General features: G+C 48.4%; 2 protein-coding genes across 3 annotated transcripts in view; one reads left to right on the top strand and one right to left on the bottom strand.

Moving 5' to 3' along the window:
* The window catches only part of TTI2 (TELO2 interacting protein 2), a 748585-nt gene that overhangs the window by 127827 nt on the left and 595471 nt on the right, over positions 1-25287 (top strand). The window lies entirely within an intron of this gene.
* The window catches only part of LZTS1 (leucine zipper tumor suppressor 1), a 50166-nt gene continuing 27504 nt past the window's right edge, over positions 2626-25287 (bottom strand). For both annotated transcript variants that reach the window (XM_050940011.1, XM_050940012.1), the window contains exons 2-4: positions 14309-14799; positions 10434-11255; positions 2626-8752 (exon numbers count right to left, since the gene is read on the bottom strand). In XM_050940011.1, the coding sequence (XP_050795968.1) occupies positions 8075-8752; positions 10434-11255; positions 14309-14662 (1854 nt within the window). In that variant the 5' untranslated portion in view covers positions 14663-14799 and the 3' untranslated portion in view covers positions 2626-8074. The remainder of the gene's footprint in view (positions 8753-10433; positions 11256-14308; positions 14800-25287) is intronic.

The raw sequence follows: 25287 nt of genomic DNA, 5'->3' as shown, positions 1-25287 counted from the left end.
GGGCTCCCAGGCACAGCCAGAGTCCCGCTTCTTCTGGTTCAGGCCACGCCTCTTTCAGTTGAGGTCACGCCCCTGCTCAGGACTCTGGCGTACTGGTAAGTCCTTTAAGTTACTTTCACCCCTGGTGCATTGGTCAATTACAGGGTGATGGCGATGTGATGAGGCTGTGAAAAAAGTCTAATGCAATCTTAGGATGCATTGGGCAGGGCCACCTGGGGGGGGGGGACAATTTGCCCCAGGCCTCACAGTGGCCCCTGGAGCAGGGTCCTTCACTCGTTCCGGGCCCCCTAGAAAACTCTCGCGGGGCCCGGGCTCCCGGAGCTTCTTCCGCTCCAGGTCTTCGGCGGCAATTCGGCAGCAGGGGGTCCTTCCGCTCTGGGACCTGCTGCCAAAGTGCTCTGAAGACCCGCAGCGGGGGGTCCTTCTGTCCTGGGACCTGCCGCCGAAGTGCTGGGTCTTCGGTGGCAATTCGGTGGGGGGCCCCCGGCCGCCGAAGACCCCAGGCCCCCTGAATCCTCTGGGCGGCCCTGGCATCAGGTGAGGTATTTCCAATAGAGATATGGCAGTGTTATTACCATTATACAAACCACTGGTGAGACCTCATATAGAATTCTGTGCAATTCTGGTCTTCCATGTTTAATAAGAATGAATTCAAACAGGAAAAGGTGCAAAGAATGGTTACTAGAATGATCAGAGGAAGGGAAAACCTACCTTAGGAGAGGAAATTTAAGGAGCTTGGCTTGTTTAGCCTAACAAAAATTAAGGCTTTGGGGAGATATGATTGCTCTCTATAAATAAATCAAAGGGATAAATACCAGAATGAGAGAGGAATTATTTAAGTTAAGGACCAATGCTGGCACACAAACAAATGGACGTAAACTGGCCATCAATAAGTTTAGGCTTCAAATTAGACAAAGGTTTCCAACCATCAGAGTGAAGTTCTGGAAAAGCATCCCAAGGGGAGTAGTGGGGCCAAAACCCTAATTTGTGAGCTATGGAGAGCATGGTATAATGAAGTGTCCTACAGTGGTACATGGCCCATCCATGACAACGTCTAATAGCAAATGTCTCCAACAGCTGGAAATGGGACACTGGATAGGGAGGGCTCCGAGTTACTACAGAGAATTCTTTCCCAGGTGTTTGGCTGGTGGGTCTTGCCCTCAAGCTCAGGGTCTAACTGACTGCCAGATTAGGGGGTCGGGAAGGAATTTCCCCCTACAATAGATTGGCAGAGACCCTGGGGTTTTTCACCTTCCTTTGCAGTGTGGGGCAGGGGTCACTTGCTGGTTTGAACGAGAGTAAATAGTGGATTCTCTGTAACTTGAAGTCTTTAAATCAAAATTTGAGGACTTCAGTAATGCAACCAGAGGTTATGGGCCTACTGCAGGGGTGGGTGAGGTTCTGTGGCCTGTGATGTGCAGGAGGCCAGACTAGATGATCATGATGGTTCCTTCTGTCCTTAAAATTTATGAATCTGTGAGTGGGGTATTGGATTGTTGTGGGACAACATCTGAGCTGTCAACTCCCTCCCCTCCCACATCTGTCTGCAAAGTCAATGAAATTTGTGTTTATTTTTGTGGGGGAAATGGTAGAAGGGGTGCTAATCTCTGCTCTTTCCTCCTCATCCCCCCAAACCAATCCATGATAGCGGCAGCCCCCAGACTCATCAGAATTTGCATGCTGCTCCAGCACTAGGGAGCAACCTTACAACACAGCAGAGGGAAAAATAAAAAGTGGCCTAAAAACTAAATGGAGACTGAACTCTCTTGTTGCCTAGAGGTGGTGTTTCTCCAGGCACTTTGTCCCAGATCCTGAAAGTTAGGAGCCTAAATACTTTTGAGGATCTAGGCTCTTGTCCATCACAACCAGAGCCTGGATTCCAGTGGGACCTTGTGGCATTTCAAAACAAGCCACTGTCTGCTAGAGAGGATGGAATGCTGGCTACAGGCAAGAGACTCTGGGGATTAGGTTTAATATTTAGGAGGATGTTTGGTTCATAGATTGATTCTGCCAATGTGCATGCCACTTAAAATGTCACTGCACATATTGTTTTAAATCCCTCTCTGCATCCATGCATCACTGCATGATCTTTTCCTAGCTTTTTCCTCTAGCAACCTCGGCTGCTGTGATGTAAATCAGACTGGACAATTTGAGGCTGCTGAAGTAGCACTCGTTTAAAGTTGAGGAAGAACTGTTACGGTACTGGCTCAGGCGATCTGGTTTCAATTCTCATCTCTGCCACAGAATCCCTGTCTGATCTTGGGCAAGTCACTTATGGCCATACTTGCAAAGGTATTTAGGTGCCTAAAGAGGCAAATATGCACCTAGCTGGATTTTCAAAAGCACTTCGGTGCCTTGGGATATTCCAAAGCACCTATCTGCATCCTTAGGCACTTAAATACCTTTGCAAATCTGTCCCGTAATCTGTCTGGGCCTCGGGTCCCCATCTGTAAAATGGGGATAATAATGTTTCCTTTGTCTGTCTTGTCTATTTAGATTATAATTTCATGACTGGTTTTTCAACCACAGGCTGCTGGGCTAGATGCAGGAGATCAAACTAGATGATCATAGTGGTCCCTTCTGGGTGTAACATCTATTAAAAATATCACTTAGAGAGAATGGGGATAAGTTTTACAAAATTTATTTATAATATAAATAAAAACATAAAATTACCATAGTTTACATCAGTCACCAGAAATAACATCTAAAAACCTGCAGAAAAAAGGTAATATCTAATCTATACAGACTAAAACCTGGCCTCTCCCCTTGGGTGGGTGGGAGAGCGTAAGAGTGACACATTGGCAATGCGTACGGTCAAAGTCAAACACGGCATTGTGCAAAGGCAGCGTCTCCAGTCAATCACATTGTACAGCGCTTGTGGAAGATACAGGGCTGGTGATACAAGAAATTCCCATGGGGTGCCACTGAAGTCAATGGGACTGTGCCCGTTGACTTAAATGGGGAAGGAGCAGGGCCTTAATGAGACATGAGCTGGTGCCTTGTGGAAAACTAGTCAAGGGATCTTGGGTCAGGAACAATTCTGCTCTTCTTGCATGATGTATCGTTTGCATTTTTTGATCTATTTGCATCTGGCGCTTACCCACTGGCCTCCAGTAGGTGTGCTGTAGCTCTGCCACAAGAGGCAGGAATTGCTGGGTGGGAAATTCTCTGGCCTGTGTTCTGCAGGAGGTCAGACTGAAATCTGGATTATTCTAGATTGTAGTACCAGAAGGGACCAGGATAAATCACAAGACTTGGCCTTTAGGTTCGGAGTAGTCTTGCTTCATTATAGTTTTTCTTTTGTTCAAATTATATACTAACCTGTCTTTTCAGAAGATATGGGTAACATCTAGAGCCTAGGGTTTGAAATCTGAAACTGGATCCAAATTTTATAAATGTTATGTTTCTAATGGGTCTATCAAAAACCACCCTGAACTTCTAGGTGTGCAGAATCCAGATGCAGATGTTGTAGTTTGAGGCTCTCTCTGAAGAGATGTATCATTTACTTCCCAATCCTGTATCTGCACCTGTGTGGTACCCTGGAGACTTCAATGGGGCTCTGTGTGGGTTACTGGATACAAAGCATATGTGTGCAGTTGCAGGCTCAGAGCCTTAATATGCCTGAACTTATCTGTGCACCAATGGGAGGTAAGCTCTGTGTAATATTATGCCTTATCTGTGGATTGCACTACCTACCTACCTATCATCATGAAGATCTCTCACATCACAATCATGGCCCAATCTTTCAGAGGTGCTGAGCACCTGCTGCTTCCATTAACTTGGGTGCAATTCATGGATGCTCAACACCTCTGAAATTCCAGCCCAGGGTTTGGTATTGAAGAGCAAGCTGAACACAGACACTTGGTGCCACTTTCTTACTGCTTGTTTCCTTTGATAAAAAAAAAGGAATCAGCACCACATTAAAATGTGGAATTCTTCCTAATCAGTGCTGCCCCTTACTCGGGCTGGCTTGCAGAATACAAATCCAGCCCCATGGCTTTGCATTGGTGGAAATGATGACACAACATGCAGGGGTCACGGAGAATCAACGCATGGTGGATGGGCTGGGCCGGGCCTTTTCCTACCCTTGAGTGTTGGTTTCTGATTTTGGGGACTGCACAGTAGATGGGACGGTGGTGGTGGCCAAAGCCTTTTCTCTAACCCATCAGAGGAAAAGACTAGCTTGTGCTGCCTACCTGTTGCATTTGATCCAAATGTAAATAGTTTCCAGAATGACACCTGGTTTTGCTTTGTTTGGGGAAAAACACAAGGCACAGATTGGTTTCAGAGTTTAGAAGCTGGTAGGCTGAGGTGCTGGAAATAGAATGTAAAGTCCATTCACCTCCAGACCACTGGCTGAACTCCAGCTTTGGCTTAGGAATTGGATGGCTCAGGGGTGACTGCCTCTACCTCATCAGTTTGAATTCATGCCCAGAGGGTCGTGGCTGAATGCTGGAGGCTGTGCACCAGCCCACGTGAAGGAAGTTTGATGGATCTCGGTCCAGTTCCATTGGGGACTAATGTTCCCACTGTACTACAAACCCCACTGTAATTGGCACAGACTGGTCTCCTGATTGGCAGGCTTGGCTAGGAGAGAAACCAGCGAACCATGGAGACTGAACTTTCCTCTCATTCCTAGAGGAGCAGGGGGCATGGTGGGAAGGCAGTGTGTCAGGGACTCCTGCACTGCTGCTGTCAGTCCCGTACCTGTTCCATGGATAGAGGCTTCTAGCTTCTGCTGAGCCAGCTTTCCTGGGCACTAAAAATCCCCATGCACTGAAAAGGCGTTCAGAGGCTTGTGGCTGAGAATTCCGTTTCATGCCTTCTGGCCACTGCAGGACCTGCCCTCACAATGGGATCAAATTGGCACCAATGTGAAGACAATGAAGCCCAGTTTGCTTGCAGCAGCTTTCGGCAGGTGCTGAGTTCGACAGAGCTGGTTTACATGCTGGAGTTTTGTAATCCTCCCATGAAAGGCTGGACGAAGATTTAAGCCCTGGGCTACAAAATAAAATGAAATCCTTTTCTCCTCCAAGCTCCTGTCACCAGCTGTGCCTAGAACCCACTGACCTAATGGCATGCAGGAGAATAATAAGGCAATCAGCATTTAATAGGCAGGAAGATGTGGGGGAATCAGAGAGAGCAGGGAAGCTGCCTCTTAGCTTGACATACGATACCTGCTGAGCCAGGTTTCTCCCTGGGGTAGCAACACTGGCTTCAGAGGGGATTCTCCAGAGATGAGCGTGGTTCGGAAATGGTAATTTATGCATGTTTTTACTCTGGAGGGTAGATCCTTAAACCCAGCTTCCTGGCTGGCATGTGGAGAAGATGGGACAATGCTAATGCAGTAGCCTTTTCCCCTTGGAGACCTGGGGCCTGATCCCCCATTGCCTTGCATCTTTTGCAGTTATTTATGCTGGTGCAAAGTGGGTGTAGAGAACTACCATTCTGGTATGGCAGCATTTCACACCCATTTGTCCTGGTGAATGTGACAGTACAGGACAATGGAGAATCAGCTCCCTGAGCTCCAAATCTTCATCAGGTCATGTGAGAGGAGTTTCCCAGGGCTCAATTTAATCATTCACTAGCATTGGTTCACATAGCCACCCTCCTCCCTACGTGAGACTTAATGTAATTCATCCTCTGCTGAGGCCCAGGATTGGAATAATGGAGTGATGCAGGTCAGGATGGAGGTGCACCTGCAGGACAAAGAGGGAACCACAGTACCAAAGGCTCTTCTGGGTCAGGGATATGACCCAATGGCAGTGAAGAGTGGGACTGTTCAGCACTGCAATATCAGGGGTTATTCTGGGTCAAGACCTGCAGTCCCACCTTGGTGTGGGTTTCCTTATGGCTAGAACAGCATGGAGAGATGGAGGTCAGGATCGAGGTGTATTGGCTCAGCCATGTGTGGGGATTTTCTCTCTTTTCCACATGAGCACTAAAATCCAAGAAACCAAAGAAAGCTGTAAATATTTGTAGTGATTTAGAAGGTGTTTTTTAGGAACAAATGACCCTTGGGCCAGTGAATCTAAAACAGGTGATGGCCAAACTCCAACAGCTGCCACTTGGTGGATCTTGACAGTAGCCAAGTTGGCCTTAACTCCACCTGTGCTTGGCTGGCATATAAAATATGGGGATCTGAACTGTAATGAGAGTATATTTAGCAGCTGTTGAGGGCCAAGCTTCTTTCTTTCTTTCTAGTCTGAACTCTGATCATGGAATGGGAGGAGGGAACAAAATAAACAAAAAAATGACCAAAATGATGAAAAAAATGAGATGGACCAATATTTTGGTAGCTCCCAGCTCTGAGATGAGAGAGACGATGGGAAGAACACAGGGCAGGCTTTTTAAGGAGTGCTTTTGGCTACATGGCTTTGAATTTTATGCACCCAGTAAAAAGTGGGAAGTCTGTAATTCCCAAAAGCACAGACTACCCCCATCCTCCTCAGGCAACCAGACACAAAAAGCAGCAAGGAGCTGAGCTGGACTGGTTAAAATCTGGTTAAACAAAAAATATTTTAGTTGGAAAGTGGCTATTTTTCCTAAAATGGAAATCTTTGCAAAAAAAAAAAATCATTCTGTAAAAAAAAAACCTGTAGTTTGTTTTTTTTTTAAATGAAACCTGTAAACCAAACATTTCTGGATTTGGTGTTTGCAGTTTTTGTTTTTTTTCCTTTTTCTCCCTTTCTCCTTTTAATGACAAAAGAAGGGAGAGGGCAGGGGCTGGGTTCTAAAACTGAAACGCTGAAAATTTTCTAAACTCATAATTTTCAAAACTGAACATTTGCAATAAAAATGTTTTGCAAAAGCTTTAGAATAGGTGAGAAAAGGTTCCTTTTGGAAACCTGCTGGATGAAAATGATGATGAAATATTCAACCTTTTTTTGTGAAGGCTCTTTTTCAGCATTTTCTGACCAGCTCTGGAGGCGAGACAGTCAGGCTTGTTGAAGTCATGGGCCTCATTGGCATGAAGCAGTTTGGGGCAGCACAAAGCTGAACTGATAAGCACTGTCAGCTAGGGCTCCCTGGAGATTGGTTCTACTGGCAGTTCTAAGAACTTGTTTCTTTTTTGCCTGAGGGCATGGGATCCATCCTCATCCTCGTCCCTGTCAGAGACGGGGAGGCATCTTCTAATTTCCAGACCTTCCTCCAACATATCCACCATCATCCTGCTAGCCAAGGAGAAATGGATGGGGCTTCCTTTGGTCCCTGGTCCTGAACTAGCTAGTTGGGGTGGTCATTCTTGAGGTCATGTTAACCTAAGGAGCAAAGAAGCAGATCTGAGATGCTAATCCAAGTCTCTGGCATGGCAAAAATACCACCTTGGCCTGTAGGGACTGGAGTCTGGATGGGTTCCACTGGACTCAAGCTGCAGAGGGATTAAAAACCTGCAAATCCTAGACACTAGAATCCCCTGGAGGAAGATAAATAGATTTTTTGATTGGCTCAGTGTGTTGCTTAGCCCTTGGGCCCAGGCTCAGTGGTTGAAATGAGGCATTATTTCCCGTGGTGCTCAGGAGGAGGAGTGTATCCCTGGCCACTTTATTCCAGGGGCTGGACCAATGTGTTTGTTACACACTGGAGGGGGCCGGTTTCCTCAGTCACTGTGACCCAGTGGTCCCTTCTGCACCCCTGGGAGATTTTGGCCAGTGTGTCACTTTATTCCCTGATTGCAGAATCATTTGCTAAACTCCTGTTCCAATCCCCAACTCTCCCCTCCATCCCACTCCACCTCACCTCCTGTTTCTCAGTCCTACAAGTGGGTGACCAGCATCCTGATGAGGAAGCATCAGACATGAAGGGCAGATGCCAGCACGTCACCATTAGCAGGAGTTGCTTTTTTCACCTCCACAACATGACAGGCAGCTTGGGGCACCATCATGGTGCCACACCAGGGGCTCTTGAGCTGGCTGGGCAACCAGCTTGGCTAACACATACACGGCTTATCCGAACTGTATATGGGCTGTCCGGCATGAACAGACCCATGCGGCTGTGCCGCTCAGTCCTTGCCTGAAAGAGACACTCCTCCCCGCTGCTGTGAGCTGGGGCGGGGGAGAGACAGCAAGTCTCGTTAGATCTCCGTGGCTATGATGTCCTCGTAGGGGACGTCAGTGCCATGGATATCCAGGTCGATGGGCTCTCTGCCGTCTCCCCCCGCAGCCAGTTGCTGGAGCATCTTCTCCATGTTCTGGTTCCTTTTGTACATGTGCAGGTAGCTCTGCTGCAGCTGCTTCTGGTAGTGGATCACCTTCTCCTTCTCCTCCTTCCAGATCTGTCGCTCATGCTGGAAGCCGGAAGTCATCTGCTCATTCTTGTCTCTCTCCTCCTTCAGCTCCGTCTTCAGCTTATCCACTTCCCCCTGCAGGGCTTGGACATCCTCCATCATCCCCACAGCTGGGCTGGCAGAGGCCATCCCATCCCTCCCATCGCTCCGCTGCTCCTTGAGGATGGTCAGCTCCGTCCGGAGCTCCATAATCTCCTGCTCCAGCAGGTTCACCTTCTCCCTCAGCAGCTCTGACTCATTTCTCTTGCGCTGGAGCTCATTCTCGCATACCTCCAGCTCCATGGCCTTGGTGCGAAGGGAGTCTTCCAGGTCCTGGGTTTTCATCTCCAGTCCCTCCATCTTCCCCCTCACGTCCTTCAGCTGGGCTTTCAGGCTGAGGATCTCACTTGTCTTGGCATTGAGCTCCATCTGGGAGTCCTTCAGCTGCTGCTTCAGGAGGGAGATTTCGCCAGACTTCTGACACACCTGTGGGTGGACACCAACCAGCCAGCATTAGGGCCACTGCTTAAAAACCACAAATCAAAGTGGTACAAAAACCACCACGTCGCTCACCCATGCTCCATCCGATTCCAGTCCATGGCAGAGCTGGGAATAAAACCTGGAGTCCTGGCTGGGAAACTTTCTCTTAGCACAGTTCTACACTATTCGTTGGACTTTTAGACCCAGGCACCATCCCTGAATATTGCAAATAGATCAGTGACACCCAAAAATAGCTTCACTGAGGTGAAATTCAGTCCCCAGAATGGGGCTTATGTAGTGCCTAAACTTTGTGCTGGGTCTCTGCAGTGTATGTCAGGATCAAGGCTGGGATTGTCAAAGGAGCCTATGGGGGCTAGGCACTCAAATACTACTGAAATTCAGTAGGCATTGAGCTCCTATCTCCCTCAGCCAGATTTCCAAGGGCTCAGCATCCACCGTTCACTAAAAAGCACAGGGCTAATTTGAAAACCTGGCCCTTAACAGTATATCTACACAAGCTTGTGTTGCTGGGACTTGCGCCAGCATGCCCCAAACAGCTATGTGGATGTTACAACACAGGTAAAGGCTCCGGGGAACGGTGTGAGCTTGGATCCAGAGCCTTGCTCCCAGCTCAGTGTAGGCACACCCCGAGATTTTCATTTTGGGGGTTTTCAGTTTAGGAGCAAATCAGTAGAAATATGAAAACAAATCAGTACATGGGGCTGGGAAGGGCTAAAATCAATTTTGATTAGCTGTCATCCTCTAATGTACAGATTAGTCCATCAATAGCAATGGTTCTGTACATCCATTTGTAATGGACATGTTAACATATTTCATTCATGCTGCAGGGAGGGGAATGCTGCTTGAGTTTTCAGCAGCTTACCTGTTTTTTTTTTTAAACGCTATCAGATCAATAAGGAGATTATATAAAACACAGGCATGCAGTGGGAAGGTTTTAATACTCTGATAAATTGACCAAGTCAAGCCCAGGTAGTTACTTAGCATGTAAGTAGAGCAGCTTTATAGTTCCTTGGGGGATGAGGGGGAAACAGTCTATAGCTGGAAGAACTGTGTGATTGGCTGTTTCATTAACTGAATTATTTTAATAAGGGGTTTTTTAAAATGTCATTGTTGTGTCTTTAAACGATGTGAGATGCCAAGATGTCACAAGGGGCACAGGATCAATCAAAATCAATACGTTACAAAGCCTCCACATGGCCGGCAAGCAAGAAAAACGTCTTAAAGGACATAGTCTCTGTATTCTGTGCCCACAAATAATGCATCCACGCACACAGAAGATAACTACATTCACAAATTGCTCCAACATGACAATGTTCAGTGCAGTATATGTGAGCACAGAAAAACAGGCTGGCAGCCAGAGAGCCCCCTTAATCCAAAGGCAACTGACATTTTATTTCAGTAAGCGCTAGTTTGGGCCTTAGGTGCCTAAATACTAGAATGCTGGAGGATTCATAAATGCGACAGTGTGTGAAAGAGCTCAGCCACGAAGCATTTGTAGACACCAAAAAGGGTAACTGTGCAATCACCTGTTTGCACAGTTACTGTCTCTCCATGCCTATCTGTGAGTGCAATCTCATACCCATTTTTTTTTAATTTTTGCAGTCACAGCAATTTGGAACCCCCACTTGTGTGGGTTTGGTGTGCTCAAAACAGAGCACTGCCTCACCTCCCACTGAGTTTCTTCCAGCGCTGGGGCAAAGCTGGTCTTCTCTTTCTCATAGGACCTCAACTTGGTCTGCAGCAGGTCTTGCTCCTTCATGAGCTTCTCCAGCTCCTCATGAAGCTGCTTCTTCTCCTTTTGCAACTGGAACACTTGGAGGTGCAGCACCTGCTGGGTCCGCTGCATCTTCTGAGAGGTTTGCTTGAACTTATTGTTGCACTTCTGCTTCAGCCCCTCCAGCTCTTCCTTGCAGCGCCTCTGCTTTTCTTCATAGGCCTGGCAGGAGGTGGCCTCCTTCTCCTCAAAGCTGCACTGCAGTTCCTGCAGCTCCCCTTCCCTCTCCAGCAGTTTCTGCTCCAGCTCCTGGATGGTGGACTCATCTGTGGAGATGGGAGACCGGATGCAGGAGGCTTTCTCTTGGTGGTGGTGATGGGCAGCTTTTCCAGGATTGAGGATCTTGTTGCCGCTGTCGGAGAAGGACAGCGCCTTGAGGCTCATCATGTTGCTGTCTTGTATGATAGTGCACTGGGTGATGTTGTGGGCTGAGCCCCCGAAGCGGCTGATGGGCCCCATAGGGGTGACCAGGGGATCCAGCTGGTAGCTGCTGGTGGTGCTGTGGGTTGGGAGACTGGACATAGAGTTCCTGCCGGAGTCCGACAAACCTCCAGAGCACAACATGGGCTTGATTTCTTGATCCTTAGCTTTGTCTGGAGGGTGCAGCTGCTGGGAGATGTGGCTGCCATTTTCCGGAGAGGAGTGGAGGATCGCACCTGAGCGGGGGATCACTGGCTTGAAGGCGGTTGGCCTTATAACGCCCTTCTCTGGGCCCTAGAGAAAAGAGAGATTCTGATTAGTGCGTACCCAAGGCCTCAGATCTTACTCCTTTCTGCTTAATCCCCTGTAGGTTTTCTAATGCCACCCTCACGAGGGCAGGGTCCCTGGCAGCTGAGGCTGCAAGGGGGTCCCAGAGCATAGCAGAACCCTGCTGGCTGACTCACTGTAGGGCTGCCCCATTTAGGAGGAGGGCGGAGGGACTGAGGAGGTGGGCAGGGAGATCCCCACCTGTGGAATTGTGCTGGCCTGCGTTCCAGTGCATCCCCAGGAACTGAAATTAGAGGGAGGTGTTCGAAAAGGACTAAATTGGCAACACTGCAGGTAAGTAGCTGACCACTGGGGGGGCAGATGGATGATGTTCAGTGTTCCAGAATCAGCTTAGCCTCTAGCCACTCTCCTCCCTTGGAAGCTTCCTTTGCTTCTCCTCTCTCAAGGACATAGCTGCTGTTTGTTCCTAGATGCACTGAAATACCCTGCATCTGCTGGGTCCAAACAGTGCAGCCGGCAGGGGAAGGGATGTTTGCGGTACCTCAGGCTTCTCCTCCCGTTGCTTCCTTGGACGGTGCCCTGGGACAGACACGGCTCCTGGCAGCTCAGCCAAGGGATTGCACTCTCTCTTGGCTCACCCCTCGAGCTGCTGCCTACCCCAATGAGGGTTGGAGCTGTGGGATGGGAACATGCAGCGGGCACGCACAAACCCAGTCACTGAAAAGGAGAATGTGGCTGGCTGGTTAATAAATAATTGTCATATTTTCAGGGATCTCAAGTATCTTCCAAAAGAGGGAAGGGACGTTCCCTCCATTTTAAACAATATGGGGAACTAAGGTCCAGAGGTTCAGGAACTTACTCAGGACCACGCAGTGACTCAAAGGCAGAGCTGGGAACAGAACCCAGGCTCCCGCTTTCCCCAACAGAGAACACTCCTCTCCCAAAGCAGGGAATGGAGCCCTGGTGCCCAGTTCCCCAGTACCCTGTGCCTGGTGCAGTCATTTGCACCAGGGCAAAGTGGGGAGAAAACTCCATCCCTCTGATTTCCTGGCATGTTACACTCAGTTGGCACTGGTGCAAATGGCAAGCCAAGGGGCAGGGTTCAGAGCCCAGGGGCCCTGATTCACAGGGCCCTGATGTAATCACTAGATCCTGGCTTCATAACTGGGGTGTTGTGACTACTCTTCCTATCTTTAGGGCTAGGTGGGAGGGGAGTCCCAAAACTATTTGCCTTGTAACATGGGATCGTGGTCCAGAGATTGTCTGGCAATCGTGGACAAGCCATGTTCTTGGGCTGACTACCAGTGGGCAGATAGCCTGTGTCCTGTAGCACTGGGCCAGTCTTTTAATTATTTTGACCATCTGGGGATCACGAGCTCTGATTCCTGAGGCAAATGTGTACTACTGTTTACATACAGCCTTGCTCCCTTGCTGGCCTGGGTCCCTAGAAGGGATTGTTTGTCTCATTCCTGTCACTGGAAGAGCTCTGCTGTGAGGGTTCTTAAAGCCACACTTGGTCATGGAAATGTTTCAGTGCAGGAGCAGAGGGAAGCTGTTTGTAAACTGCAGCTTCTCCAGCGGCACAGACAGGGACCTGCTATCAATCTAATTCCTGACTCTGGCCATCAGAGTTTGACTGGAGCACTCAGCTCCTTTGTAACCAAATTCTTGTTTAAAGAGTAGCAGCTGCCTTGTGAAAATCTTCCTCAAGCCTCCTCTTTATAGACTCTTGTGTTTCGCCTTTGTTGTACATACATACCCTGTTACCATAGTATATGAGCATCTCACAATCTTTTAATGCATTTATCCTCACAATGCATGGTGAGGTAGGACGCTGCTATTATCTACACTGTACAGATGGGGAACTGAGGCAGAGAAAGACTAAGGGATGTGCCCAAGGCCACACAGAAATTCTGTGGCAGAGCAAAGAACTGAACCCAGATCTCAGAAGTGCTAGGCTAGCACCGTGACCTCACAACCATCCTTCCTCTTTTGTGTCTTAGATCTACACAGTGTTTTTATTTCTCTTTTCCCTCACTTTCATTGTTACCAGGGCTGGCTTGCTATGTCATGTCACAGGCCTCAGTCACATGAACACTGAGCAGCCATGGAGCTATTAGGGCTGGGGGAATCCTGGCAGTTTCAGTTCACAGTGAGGTCTGGCAAATCTTTTATTTGGTTTTAAGTCCACACAGGTTTCCCTGCCTGCCTCCTGAGCTTCAGTCTGAATCTGAATGAAGCCAGCAACTCAGTGCAAAACTCAGACCAGCCAGCTGAATGCCACCAGGGTTTCCACCTGAAACCCGAGGCTGCACAGTGACTATCTGGGAGCTATAAACCAGTCTCAGGCTAACCTGAGCGAAGCTTCTTGGGAAAGTGGTCTGGGTTTGGAGTTTGTAATGAAATCTCAATGTCAAACCCCAAGAATGGTTTAGTTTAAGAATTCTGCACCTCTCTAGTGGTCTTCAATCGGCTGGTGGAATTGGGAATTTTGTTTCAGCGAAGTGACTCTCCCAAAGTCAACCAGTTGCAGAGTTGGAAATAGAACCCAGGAGTCCTAATAGGGTGACCAGACGTCCCAATTTTATAGGGACAGTCCTGATTTTTGGGGTTTTTTCTTATATAGGCTCCTATTATCCCCCATCCCCGTCCCAATTTTTCACACTTGCTGTCTGGTTGCCCTAAGTCCTGACTCTGAGTCTGTTCTAACCACTGGGTCACGCTGACGGTCCTAACCCCTTGTGCTGCTATAATCAACGGCCCTCCCTTAGTTAATCTGCAACTGGTCATATCCTACCCATCCCTAGGTCTTCTCTGCTGTAGAGATTTGCCCTGATTTCAGCCGTCGGTGTAGCTGCACCTAATGTAGACAAGGCAAATGGTTATATGCTGCTACTGTATTTGCACAGCTGCAGCTCCACTGGCACAAATAGAAGGACAGCCTGTCTGCCCTAAAGGCTGCATTAATGCCACTAGCTACTCCATAGGCTGAAATTGGGGCGAGCCCCCAGCGCAGACAAGGCCTTAGACACAGTGTGACTGGTCTCTACGTTACTAACCAGTTCCAGCTGATTGGAAAATGGCATCAGTTTCTGGGGAGTGGGTGTGCCAAAGTCCATGCCAGTCGCCCCTGCCTGGCTGCCCAGGTCCCCGCTGGAAAGTGATGTGTAATCCGTCCGGTGGGAGCCATGGGCTTTCTGGCTGACCTTGATGTAAAAGAAGTCCTCATTCTTGTTGCCTTTGGAGCTGGACTTGTTGTGGCTGGAGTCTTGAGAGAAGCCAAACCTCAGCAGCCCATCTGAATACCTGTTCAGCTTTTTCAGGTGGGATGACTTGCGGAGCTTGTACTGGGAGGCCCGGCAGTGCTTGCTGTGGAAGCTGTGGCCAGAGATGAGGCTACTGACACTCCCCATGATGCTCCTGGGCTGATGGCATGTAGAGGAGAGAGGAGACCCCAGGAGTGTCTTCTACAGTGGCGTCCTGGCTAAGGGTGGAGACAGGTTGTGCTGCAGTCATAGCAAAAATCTCGCTGTACCCAGGAGTTGCAAACCTGTGGGAGACAAGAAGTGAATGGAAGAGGATAGAGCAGGGCAATTCAAGTGCATGGATCCCTTTCAGATCTCTCTGCTGGGGGCTGCAGGGATCACAGGGGGGAGGCAGACGTGGAGTTCTCTGGTCTATGCTGTGCAGGAGGTCAGGCTAGATGATCATAACGGTTCCTTCTGGCCTTAAAGTCGCTGAATCTAAGCAGCTGGATCCAATGCCAGTTCGGGCTGGACAAGTGTCCACACCACAAAAACTGCCCCCACCGCCACCCCATTGCCAGGCTCGGCAGAGGGGCTAAGTATTGTTTGGGCCAGAGACTGCAGGTCCCTCTCTCCACGTCCCTAGGTCCAGGCTCAGAAGCACAGAGGGGACGTGCTCCCAGTGTCCCATGGAGCAAACAGACAGCACAACAGGCACCCAATACAGTGAACAGGGAGGGGCAGTGGGTGGGTGTGTATACAAACAAACTGGGGAAAGAAGAAGTAGCCAAGTTCCCTTCTGGAGTGTTCAGAATGCTGTCTAAGGCCTAATGCTGTCCTGATTCAGCTGCACCAGTGCTGATGGCTAGGGCCAACCCAATTAACTTAGCAGGGGAAAACCTTGGCTTGCTCCAGGGGTCGCCAGTGGCAAGAACTTCTGCAGCTGCACTGATTGCCCACCACCGGTTGCTGATTCGGGGCTATTCCCACATGTGGACAAAGCTTTTCCTTAATGACTTGCAGCCTCTGTGTGCCAGAATGGACAAAGGAAGGAGTCTCTAATCCAGCACTGGGGCATTCTGAAAACAAGATGTCACCTACAATAGGTGCTAGCCAGCTCTGTGGCTCTTAGCTCCTGACTCGCATTGTTATTGTACTGCGGTAGTACCTAAGAGCCCCAGTCACAGAATAAGACTCTGTTGTGCCAGGTGCTGTACATAGTCAAAATCATGTTCCTAAAGTCCAGCCCTCTGCAAAAACAAACTGCTTTAATGCAGAAAACACATCCATCGTATGTTGGAGGTAACAGAAAGTAGTATGTGATTTCCTGTGGTGGGGCATTGGGCAGCTTTTTGTTAGTCATCCTGACAACCTCCTGGCGCGTTCATTGGTCTGTGCTGGAGGGCTGTTATTACCAGATTCCAAGAAGACTGCTGGGGCTTTGTCTCTAAGTATGGTAGGACATAAATGAAATGGTTTGGCTGCACCTGGGGCTCCCGCACATCTGTTTGGAGACCAGTATGAGTGAGCAGAGCTGAGCAAAATGTTTGACCTAAACATTTAGTATGTGACAAACACAGTTTTGAGTTAGCTCAAATCATTTTGTAAATTCACATCCAATTTGCCAAATTGTTTTTGTCAAGGGAAAAAAAAACCCTACACAAAATAATTCAGAGAGGCTAAAGGTTCTGTTCTGACATTATTTCAAATGAAAATGTTTTTGTTTAGCCAAACTTGTTGTTTCAACATTTCTTTACATTTTATTTTTTAAAACCAACAATAATAAAACCTTTATAAAGCTCAAAATTGAAAACATCTTTTGTTTGCCCTGGGACCACTTAAAAAAAATACAAATCCCCCCGCCCCCCAAGAACTTCAGCATTGCCAGCAAACTGAACAATCAGATTTTTGCACAGCTCTGCGTGTGAGCCCCAGTGGAGCTACGCCCTCTCCTGGGTGTGTGACTCTGGGTAACTGGCTGAAGGGATGCTGCAGCAAGAATCAGTGTAAATTAAAATACAGGCTGCTGGCTCAAATGCGGGTTTTCTTCTCTTGGAACCGGCAATGAACAACCTTCCAATCATCAGATTCTTCTCTGATTCAAGGAAGTTCCCTTCCTGTAGTTAGCACAACATCTGCCTCTGTCTCTTACATATTCATTATGCCATTACATACACTCATCCCCTGCCTCAAAAGGGTTAGTGAAAATAACACTCTGCACTCATCTAGCATCTTTTAGTCAAGGCTCTCAAATCACTCTGCTCGCTTGTCCTTTTCTTCCACACACGCACATGCACACCTCTTCCTCCATGGAGGATCTCAAACACTGAATTGATGAGAACAAATAGGACACTTCTAGAGTCGGCAGAATCACCCACTGTTTAGCAGCCATAGTCCTGCTGGGCCACTCTATTAACTTTACAGCCCAGCAGACCTGCCCTTTCATCTTGTTCACTTGAGGGCGCTTACTGCAGCCGGACTGAAGTCATGCTGCCTTATAGTCCTTTGCCGGTTTTCCATTATGGTCTGAGATAATTTGAGTGCGGGCATCTGTGTATGCAGATTCGTCCGTGTGAAGGGATGTATGTGCATGAGTGTGTAACTGTGTGTGAGAATGCATGGGGTGCGTGGGCATGACCAGTGTGTTCAGGAGTGTGCACGTGAGAGATTGAGTGCAAAGGTGTGTGTGTCAATGCCTGCCTGTGCAGGAAAGCAAGTTTATATAAGTTTGCAGGGTGAAGAAGCTACCTAGTAGCCAGGGCATTGTTAGCTTGTAGCCTGCTGGCATTCCTGCCATCCCCGTCACAAAGAACAGGCTGTGACTGAAAGGACAGTAGCTGAGGAAGAGACATACAGGGTATGTGCACACCGCAATAAAACACTCGTGGCTGACCTGCGTCAGCTGGCTTGGGCTTGGGCTTGGGCCTGGGCCGTGGGGCAATACAATTGCAGTGTAGGTGTTTGGGCTCCTTTGAGGGTTGAGAGCCTGGGCTCCAGCCTGAGCCTGAACATCTAGACTGCAATTCAATAGCCCTGCAGCCTGAGCTGCCAGAGGCCAGCCATGGCTGTTTTACTGCAGTGTAGACATACCATAGAAGGGCTCTTCCCTGGTGGTGAGGAAGGCTCTGCTAACCTCCTACAAGCTGTCTGAATTCCGCGGAGCTGGAACGATGCAATCCCAAGCTCCCTCACTTTGTGGCATGGTTCCCAGAGAACTGGATGCTATAAGCCTCAGGCTGGAATATCTCCAAAAAAGGTATATTCCATCCTCTCCTTGGGCATCCTTTTCCCTTGCCAAACTGTGCTCACAGCTTGCATGCTCACCTGATCATTTAGCCTTCGCTTCCCCTGATGCAGCTTAAGCTCACTGACTTCTCCTGTTCCTACTGCCTGAGGGCTTGGCTGCTCTGCAAAGTTAAGTCAAGTTATAACGTGCGTAGTAGCCCCGAGTGCGAGTCTTGTCCATATCTAAAGAGCCTTCATTCAAATCTGGTGTTAAGAAGAGGTCAGAGCTATAGGCACAGCAAGTCAGCTCTCAATACAACCACTGTGTTGCATGGATGCAGGCTGGTGCCAGGAGTCCTCCAGCGCCGCCCCATAATTCCACCCATGTATCCAGAGAGGACAGAAAGATTCTCCCACAATTCCCGGGGAAAGCATTCACAGAGCAGCCCAGCTTAGCGTAGCGATAAGAACGGTGGGCTGCGTCCCCAGAAGTCTTAGCAGCACCACACAGAAGCGAGTGCAGCGCCCGTGCAGACACGGCAGCTCGGTGTTATGTGGCAGTCTGGTTGCGCTCGCTCGAGTTAGCCAAGCTCTGGAGGAACGACGTGAACGTAGAGAACATGAGTTCACTCTGCATAGAAGACAGACTCTATGGAGACCAACTGGCCCCTTTGGGTATTTGCAGAGAGTTCTCAGCTCTCCCGTTAGACACCCAAATCAAACTGTTTTCACGTGAGGCCGATTCCTCTACAACAACTTCTTGAATGCAATGCACTATGGGATACCCCTCTGCAGCAACAAGGCCAGTGAAATGCCATTTCTCATAGACTTTAAGATCAGAAGGGACCACTGCAATGACCTAGTCTGACCTCCTGCACGTTGCAGGCCACAGAACCTCGCCCACCCACTCCTGTAATAGACCCCTGTCCTCAACTCATGATTTAAAGACACTGACTTACAGAGAATTCACCATTTACACTAGTTTAAACCTGCAAGTGACCCATGCCCCATTCTGCAGAGGAAGGCAACCTCCTCCCCTGGGTCTCTTCCAATCCAACTCAGGGGGGAAATTCCTTCCCAACCCCAAATCTGGCAATCAGTTAGACCCTGAGCATGTGGGCATGACCCACCAGCCAGACCTCTGGGAAATAATTCTCTGTAGCAATTCAGAGCCCTGCCCATGTAGTGTCTCCTCAACAGCCACTGGAGATATTTGCTGCTAGCCACTGCACATCAGCTACATGCCATTGTAGGCAGTTTCCTCATACCATCTCCTCCAGAAACTTATCAAGCTCACATCTTCAACCCTCACTGTAATAAATGCGTTTAAAAACAAAAGCTGCTCCCCCAGCCCTCAATCTCTGCCCCATAGCCACTGCTTACAAGGCAAGTGCCCCATCGGAGCCCCCTGCACTTAACCCTCCCTGCCTCTATGTAGGAGGGAAGGGGAAAGAGGGAGGATGTGGCGGGAACTCAGCGTGTGTCCAACTCTTTATGAAAAGAAAGGGCCTGGAGCAAAAATAGCCCAGCAATAACCCTGTGATTGATACCCTGAAGCCAGCACGGCAGAAGTTTGTCTTCTCAAGAGCCACTGAGCTGTAGTGGAATTAAGAACCATTGAATCCCTATGGTGATTTCCTCCCCCAGAGTAAATGGCTTCCCCACCATGCTCCAGGCAGGAAAAAGCTCCTACTGGAGGGGCAGATTAAGGCAGAATTCTAGAAGGGATCTGTGCTTGATTGAGTAAAAGGAGCCAGAGGGATTCTCCATGTGCCCAGCATCTCTAAGTCTATTGGGGCCCAGAGAAAGGACACAGGAGTGGGCAGATCACAGGACACCTGGGGGCAGGGAACTGGGCCGCAAGGACTGTTTACAGGAGGTTGGGATGTGAAGATCAAGTAATCAAGAGAGGGGACTGGGAGGAAGATTGTTTGCAGGAGTCCCATCATGCACCTAAATAATTCTTCTGCCCTCCTGGGGCCTTTGAATACTTGTAGCTGCTTAGAGTTGGAAGAAGCTGCAAATCAATCACTATACACATTTGTCCCTTTCTTCTGTTCATGGAAAGGTCCATGTTGTTGTTTGCCAGGGAATTCGGGTGAACGATTTTCAACTCATTACCTTCTCATGTTATTACCCAGCACATGACACAGGACCCTCATGAACTGTTCCTTTCGCCTATCCTTTGGGCTTTTTCACAAACAGCAACTAAGCCTTTCTCTAAGCAGGAAAAAATTGTATAACCTATGGTGTGACTTTGAGCCCATCTAATTATGCCAAGCTAGTCCCCTGTGTGGACATGTTTTCCAGACAAGGGTGGCTTTTAATGGTTTATGGCCAGGTCTACACTTAAAAGTTTTGCTGGCATAGTTATGATGGTTAGGGGTGTGATTTTATTATGACACAGCTGTGCAAGTCAAGCCCTACTATAGATGCAGGGGTAGGGACTGTCTCTTTGCTCTGGGTTTGTCCAGTGCCTAGCACAATGAGCTGTGGGTCCATGACTTGGACTCGTAGGAGCCCCGGTAATACAAACAACAATAAGAGCTGTTTTGCCACTCATTGGTTTTGCTCACTGAACTGGAATAAGCACTGCTGCCAATGGCATAGCTGCACCTACACTAGGAGGAAGCAGACAAAGCTCTGCCCTTTGAGAAGGGATTTAAGCTGAACCAAAAAAAAAAAACAACCACCCAGCCACACGTCTTTGGAATAAGAGTGTTCATTGGGGACTGTGACACAGTCCTGAGAACCAGCAGCTGAACCAGCACTCGGGTTACTGATAAGAGGAAAGGAGTGCTAATGACCAGCTCAGCCCAGGCTGAGGAGAGCTAACGAGCTAATTAAGCCATTAACTGGGAGGGCAGGAAAAAAAAAAACACAGGAAGGCAGTGCTAGGGGAAGAGGGAGAGTGTGGGAGTGAGCAGACAGGGTGGGCTAGAGTAAGGGAGATCTGCAGGTGGAGAGCTCCCTTTCCTCCTTTGGATGAAGGTGTTGTGAAGCTGCATGATGCTATTGATGGACTAGGACTGTACAGGGGGTGGGGTGGAGCAGAGCACTGTAAATAAACTTCAGGCAGGTACCTACAAAAGGGAGGTATTAGTAATTAGTGAGAGAAACCAGGAGTAGGGGAGCATACAGAGATCATAGCAATATAAATGGGGAAGCTTCCCCATGATGACAAAGCTTAAGAAGAGGGAAGAACATGGTTAAACTGAGCTCCTTTGGAACTGGCGTATCCATAAACCCTGAAAGTACAGTATCTGATCAGCCTTAATGGTTATTGTGCCTTCTTTACAGTCATGTTTAGCCAAGCTAGACACATTCAGCTCTTTAAATCTCTCCTCCTAAGTCAGCCCCTTGCTCCCTGAGCTCTCTCCAGTTTTCAATGTTTCTTTTAACCTACCTAAAGGGCTGTTGTGAGGCTTAATTACATTTAATGTCTGTGCACCACTTAGGAAGATGAGAGGAATTATATATGTGCTAAGTATTATTATTATGGTTTGGAGGTATGCAGAGCTGTATACTAATTCCCTTTGCTAGAAAAACAGCTCTTCAAAGCCACCGTAGCACTTGGTTCCCCACAGCAGGGGTATAATGAAGATGTATCCTCTAGATAATTCAAGGGTTGGGTGGAGGGAAAGGGGGCGGGGTACAGGTTGCTGGTGGACAGAAATTAGTCCATAATCAAAACGAACTAAATTCAGATTCCATGGGAAGAAATGACTGAAAGGGAAATTGTTTGGTGGCTGAGTCATTGTAGCAGGGTGAACAATCGGGAGCCATTCTGCTTCCTACTGCTTGCTAAAAGCTTTTATGCTCCATGCCCTGATGTTAAGGTCACCTGTCTTTACCCCTCTGGCTGTGCGTAAGTGCCAGAGTCCCATCACTGAACGTCTTCCAGGGCGTTGCAGGATGGACTCGTGTCATAAACAGATAGCTAAGGGTTAATGTCTCTTTCACCTGAAGCACCTGACCAGAGGACCAATCAGGAAACCGGATTTTTTCAACTTTGGGTGGAGGGAATTGAGTGTCTAAGGTCTTTGTTTTCTGGCTGCCTGCTTTCTCTGAGCTTTGGAGAAGTAGTTTCTATTTTCTAGTCTTCTGTTTCCAAGTGTAAGGACAAAGAGATCAGATAGTAAGTTATATGGTTTCTTTTCTTTGGTATTTGCATGAATATAAGTGCTGGAGTGCTTTGATTTGTATTCTTTTTGAATAAGGCTGTTTATTCAATATTCTTTTAAGAAATTGCCCTGTATTGTGTCATCTTAATACAGAGAGAACATTTGTACTTATTTTTCTTTCTTTTTATATAAAGCTTTCTTTTAAGACCTGTTGGAGTTTTTCTTTACTTCAGGGAAATTGAGTCTGTACTCACCAGGGAATTGGTGGGAGGAAGAAATCAAGGGGAGATTTGTGTGTTGGATCGCTAGCCTGATTTTGCATTCCCTCTGGGGGAATAGGAAAGTACTTTTTGTTTCCAGGATTGGGAACAGAGAGGGAGATTCACTCTGTGTAGTTTCACAGAGCTTGTGTCTGTGTATCTCTCCAGGAGCACCTGGAGGGGGGAAGGGAAAAAGGATTATTTCCCTTGGTTGTGAGACTCAAGGGATTTGGGTCTTGGGGTCCCCAGGGAAGGTTTTTCAGAGGGACCAGAGTGCCCCAAAACACTCTAATTTTTTGGGTGGTGGCAGCAGGTACCAGGTCCAAGCTGGTAACTAAGCTTGGAGGTTTTCATGCTAACCCCCATATTTTGGACGCTAAGGTCCAAATCTGGGACTAAGGTTATTACATGAGTGGCAGCTGGTGGGAGACAGAATCCAGAAGCCAGTAGAAATATTATATTTTTCTTTTCTCTGCTAAGGGCTTTTTAGCAGAGAGAAGCAGTTGGTTTTAAAAGGGAACCAGAGAGAATTTTTTTTTCTGCTCTCTCTCGCAGTTTGTGGCTTGCATGTTAAGGGTCTTTTGTCATGCAATAGCCCTCCCATTAGGAGTCAAGTACCAGCACTTATAGGCATGCAAATAAAGTGGTTTTTCTGGTTTCCCTTCATTGAACATTAGCTAGAGAGAGAAAAGGAAAATTAGCTAAAGGCACTGTTGCTAGGCAGACTTCAGGAGGCAACAGAGAACCTGCAGTGCAGAAGATAAACACCGGAGGGCACCCCAACACAAGAAAACAGGAATCATGACTTCTAAGGCAAAAATTGACGCCGAAGAGCAAATCAAAGAAGCTGAACACAGGCGACAACTGGAAATAAAACAAAAAGAGATGGAGATGAAAGAAAGAGAAGAACAGATCAAAGAGGCAGCCTACCAAAGAGAACAAGCAGCCCAAGAGGCAGCACACCGAAGGAAACAAGAAGAAGAAGAGTTGGCCCACCGCCGAGAAATGGAAAAGCAACAAAAAGAGAATGAAGAGAAGGAAAAACAGAGAAAACATGAACTGGAAATGGCAAAAGCTGGGTTGCCTGTGCCAGCCAACCCTAACAACCCGGCGCCAAATATTGCTCCACAGCCCAGGAAATTTCCCACCTACAAGGCAGGTGATGACACCGAGGCCTTCTTGGAAAATTTTGAAAGAGCCTGTCTTGGGTACAAGATCCCCGAAGACCAGTACATGGTAGAATTGAGGTCACAGCTCAGTGGACCTTTAGCAGAGGTGGCAGCTGAAATGCCTAAGCACCAAATGAATGACTATAAACTTTTTCTAACCAAGGCCAGATACAGGATGGGGATAACCCCAGATCATGCCCGTCGGCGCTTCAGAACCCAAAAGTGGAAACCAGAGGTGTCATTTCCCAAACACGCCTACTACATTGCAAAAAACTATGAGGCCTGGCTAACAGGAAACAACATTCAAACCTTGGAAGAACTGAACCTCCTCATACAAATGGAGCAGTTCTTGGATGGTGTTCCTGAAGACATCACACGGTACATACAAGATGGAAACCCCAAGAATATCGCTGAGGCGGGGGAGATTGGAGCCAAATGGATGGAACTGGCAGAAAGCAAGAAAGCTACTGTCAAGGGGAACGATTACCCCAGGGGGCACACAGACCATAAACCCTACAACCGAGGACAGCCAAAGACCCCACATACCACCCAAGTAAAGCCACAGATACCCTACCCTTCAACCTCACCAGTCTCCAGTAACTCACCTCGGCCCAGTGACCCATCAGATGGAAGATGCTTTAAGTGTAATGAACTGGGACATATCAAGGCCAAGTGTCCCAAGAACACCATGCGAGTGCAATTCATTACACCACCATCACCCCAAAGATCCCCAGGCCCGGATGCCTCTCAAATACCCTTGGAGCGAAGGGAAAATTTGAGAGTGGGCGGAAAGAAGGTTACTGCGTGGAGAGACACGGGGGCACAAGTGTCAGCTATCCACCAATCCTTCGTTGACCCCAAATTCATCAACCCAAAGGCCAAAGTTACAATTTACCCCTTCATGTCACAAGCTGTAGACTTGCCTACAGCTCAACTGCCTGTCCAGTACAAAGGCTGGTCAGGAATGTGGACTTTTGCAGTCTATGACAATTATCCTATCCCCATGCTACTGGGGGAAGACTTGGCCAACCAGGTGAGGCGGGCCAAGAGAGTGGGAATGGTTACACGTAGCCAAACCAGGCAAGCTTCCAGACCCATTCCTGTTCCTGAACCGTCCACAGAGGCCCCGTCTGTGTTACCAGAGACCCAGACAGAGGTAGTGGACCCAGATTCCATGCCTACCACTGAAACAGCCACAGCATCTCCAGTCCCAGGCCCGGAACTGGAACAGCAACCAGCACCAGCAAGTGCAACCCCATCTTCAAACTCAACGCCAGAGGGCGCCAGCGAGCCAGAACTGGCAGAAGCAAAAGACAACCATACCCAAAAGGCTCAGCCAGAGCCTAAAATACCCTCAGGTGCACCAGCGGAGAGCGGTTCACCAGCAACGGAAACAACCCCATCACCTACATCGCTTCCAGAGGGACCAAGCCCAAGTCCACAGTCTGAGGAAGAACTGGTGACCCCAGCCTCAAGGGAACAGTTCCAGACTGAGCAGGAAGCGGATGACAGCCTTCAGAAAGCTTGGGCAGCGGCACGGAGCACCCCACCGCCTCTCAGCTCTTCTAATCGATCCCGGTTTGTTATAGACCAAGGACTTTTATACAAGGAAATTCTTTCTGGTGGACACCGGGAAGAATGGCAGCCGCAAAAACAGTTGGTGGTTCCAACTAAGTACCGGGGGAAGCTCTTAAGCTTAGCCCATGATCATCCCAGTGGCCATGCTGGGGGTGAACCGAACCAAGGACCGGTTGGGGAAGTCCTTCCACTGGGAGGGGATGGGCAAGGACGTTGCCAAGTATGTCCGGTCTTGTGAGGTATGCCAAAGAGTGGGTAAGCCTCAAGACCAGGTCAAGGCCCCTCTCCAGCCACTCCCCATAATTGAGGTCCCATTTCAGCGAGTAGCTGTGGATATTCTGGGCCCTTTCCCAAAAAAGACGCCCAGAGGAAAGCAGTACGTACTGACTTTAGTGGACTTTGCTACCCGATGGCCAGAAGCAGTAGCTCTAGGCAAC

Source organism: Gopherus flavomarginatus, chromosome 2 (genome assembly GCF_025201925.1).
Source record: "Gopherus flavomarginatus isolate rGopFla2 chromosome 2, rGopFla2.mat.asm, whole genome shotgun sequence".
Classification (NCBI taxonomy): domain Eukaryota; kingdom Metazoa; phylum Chordata; order Testudines; family Testudinidae; genus Gopherus; species Gopherus flavomarginatus.
This window is presented reverse-complemented; position numbering and strand designations above follow the sequence as displayed.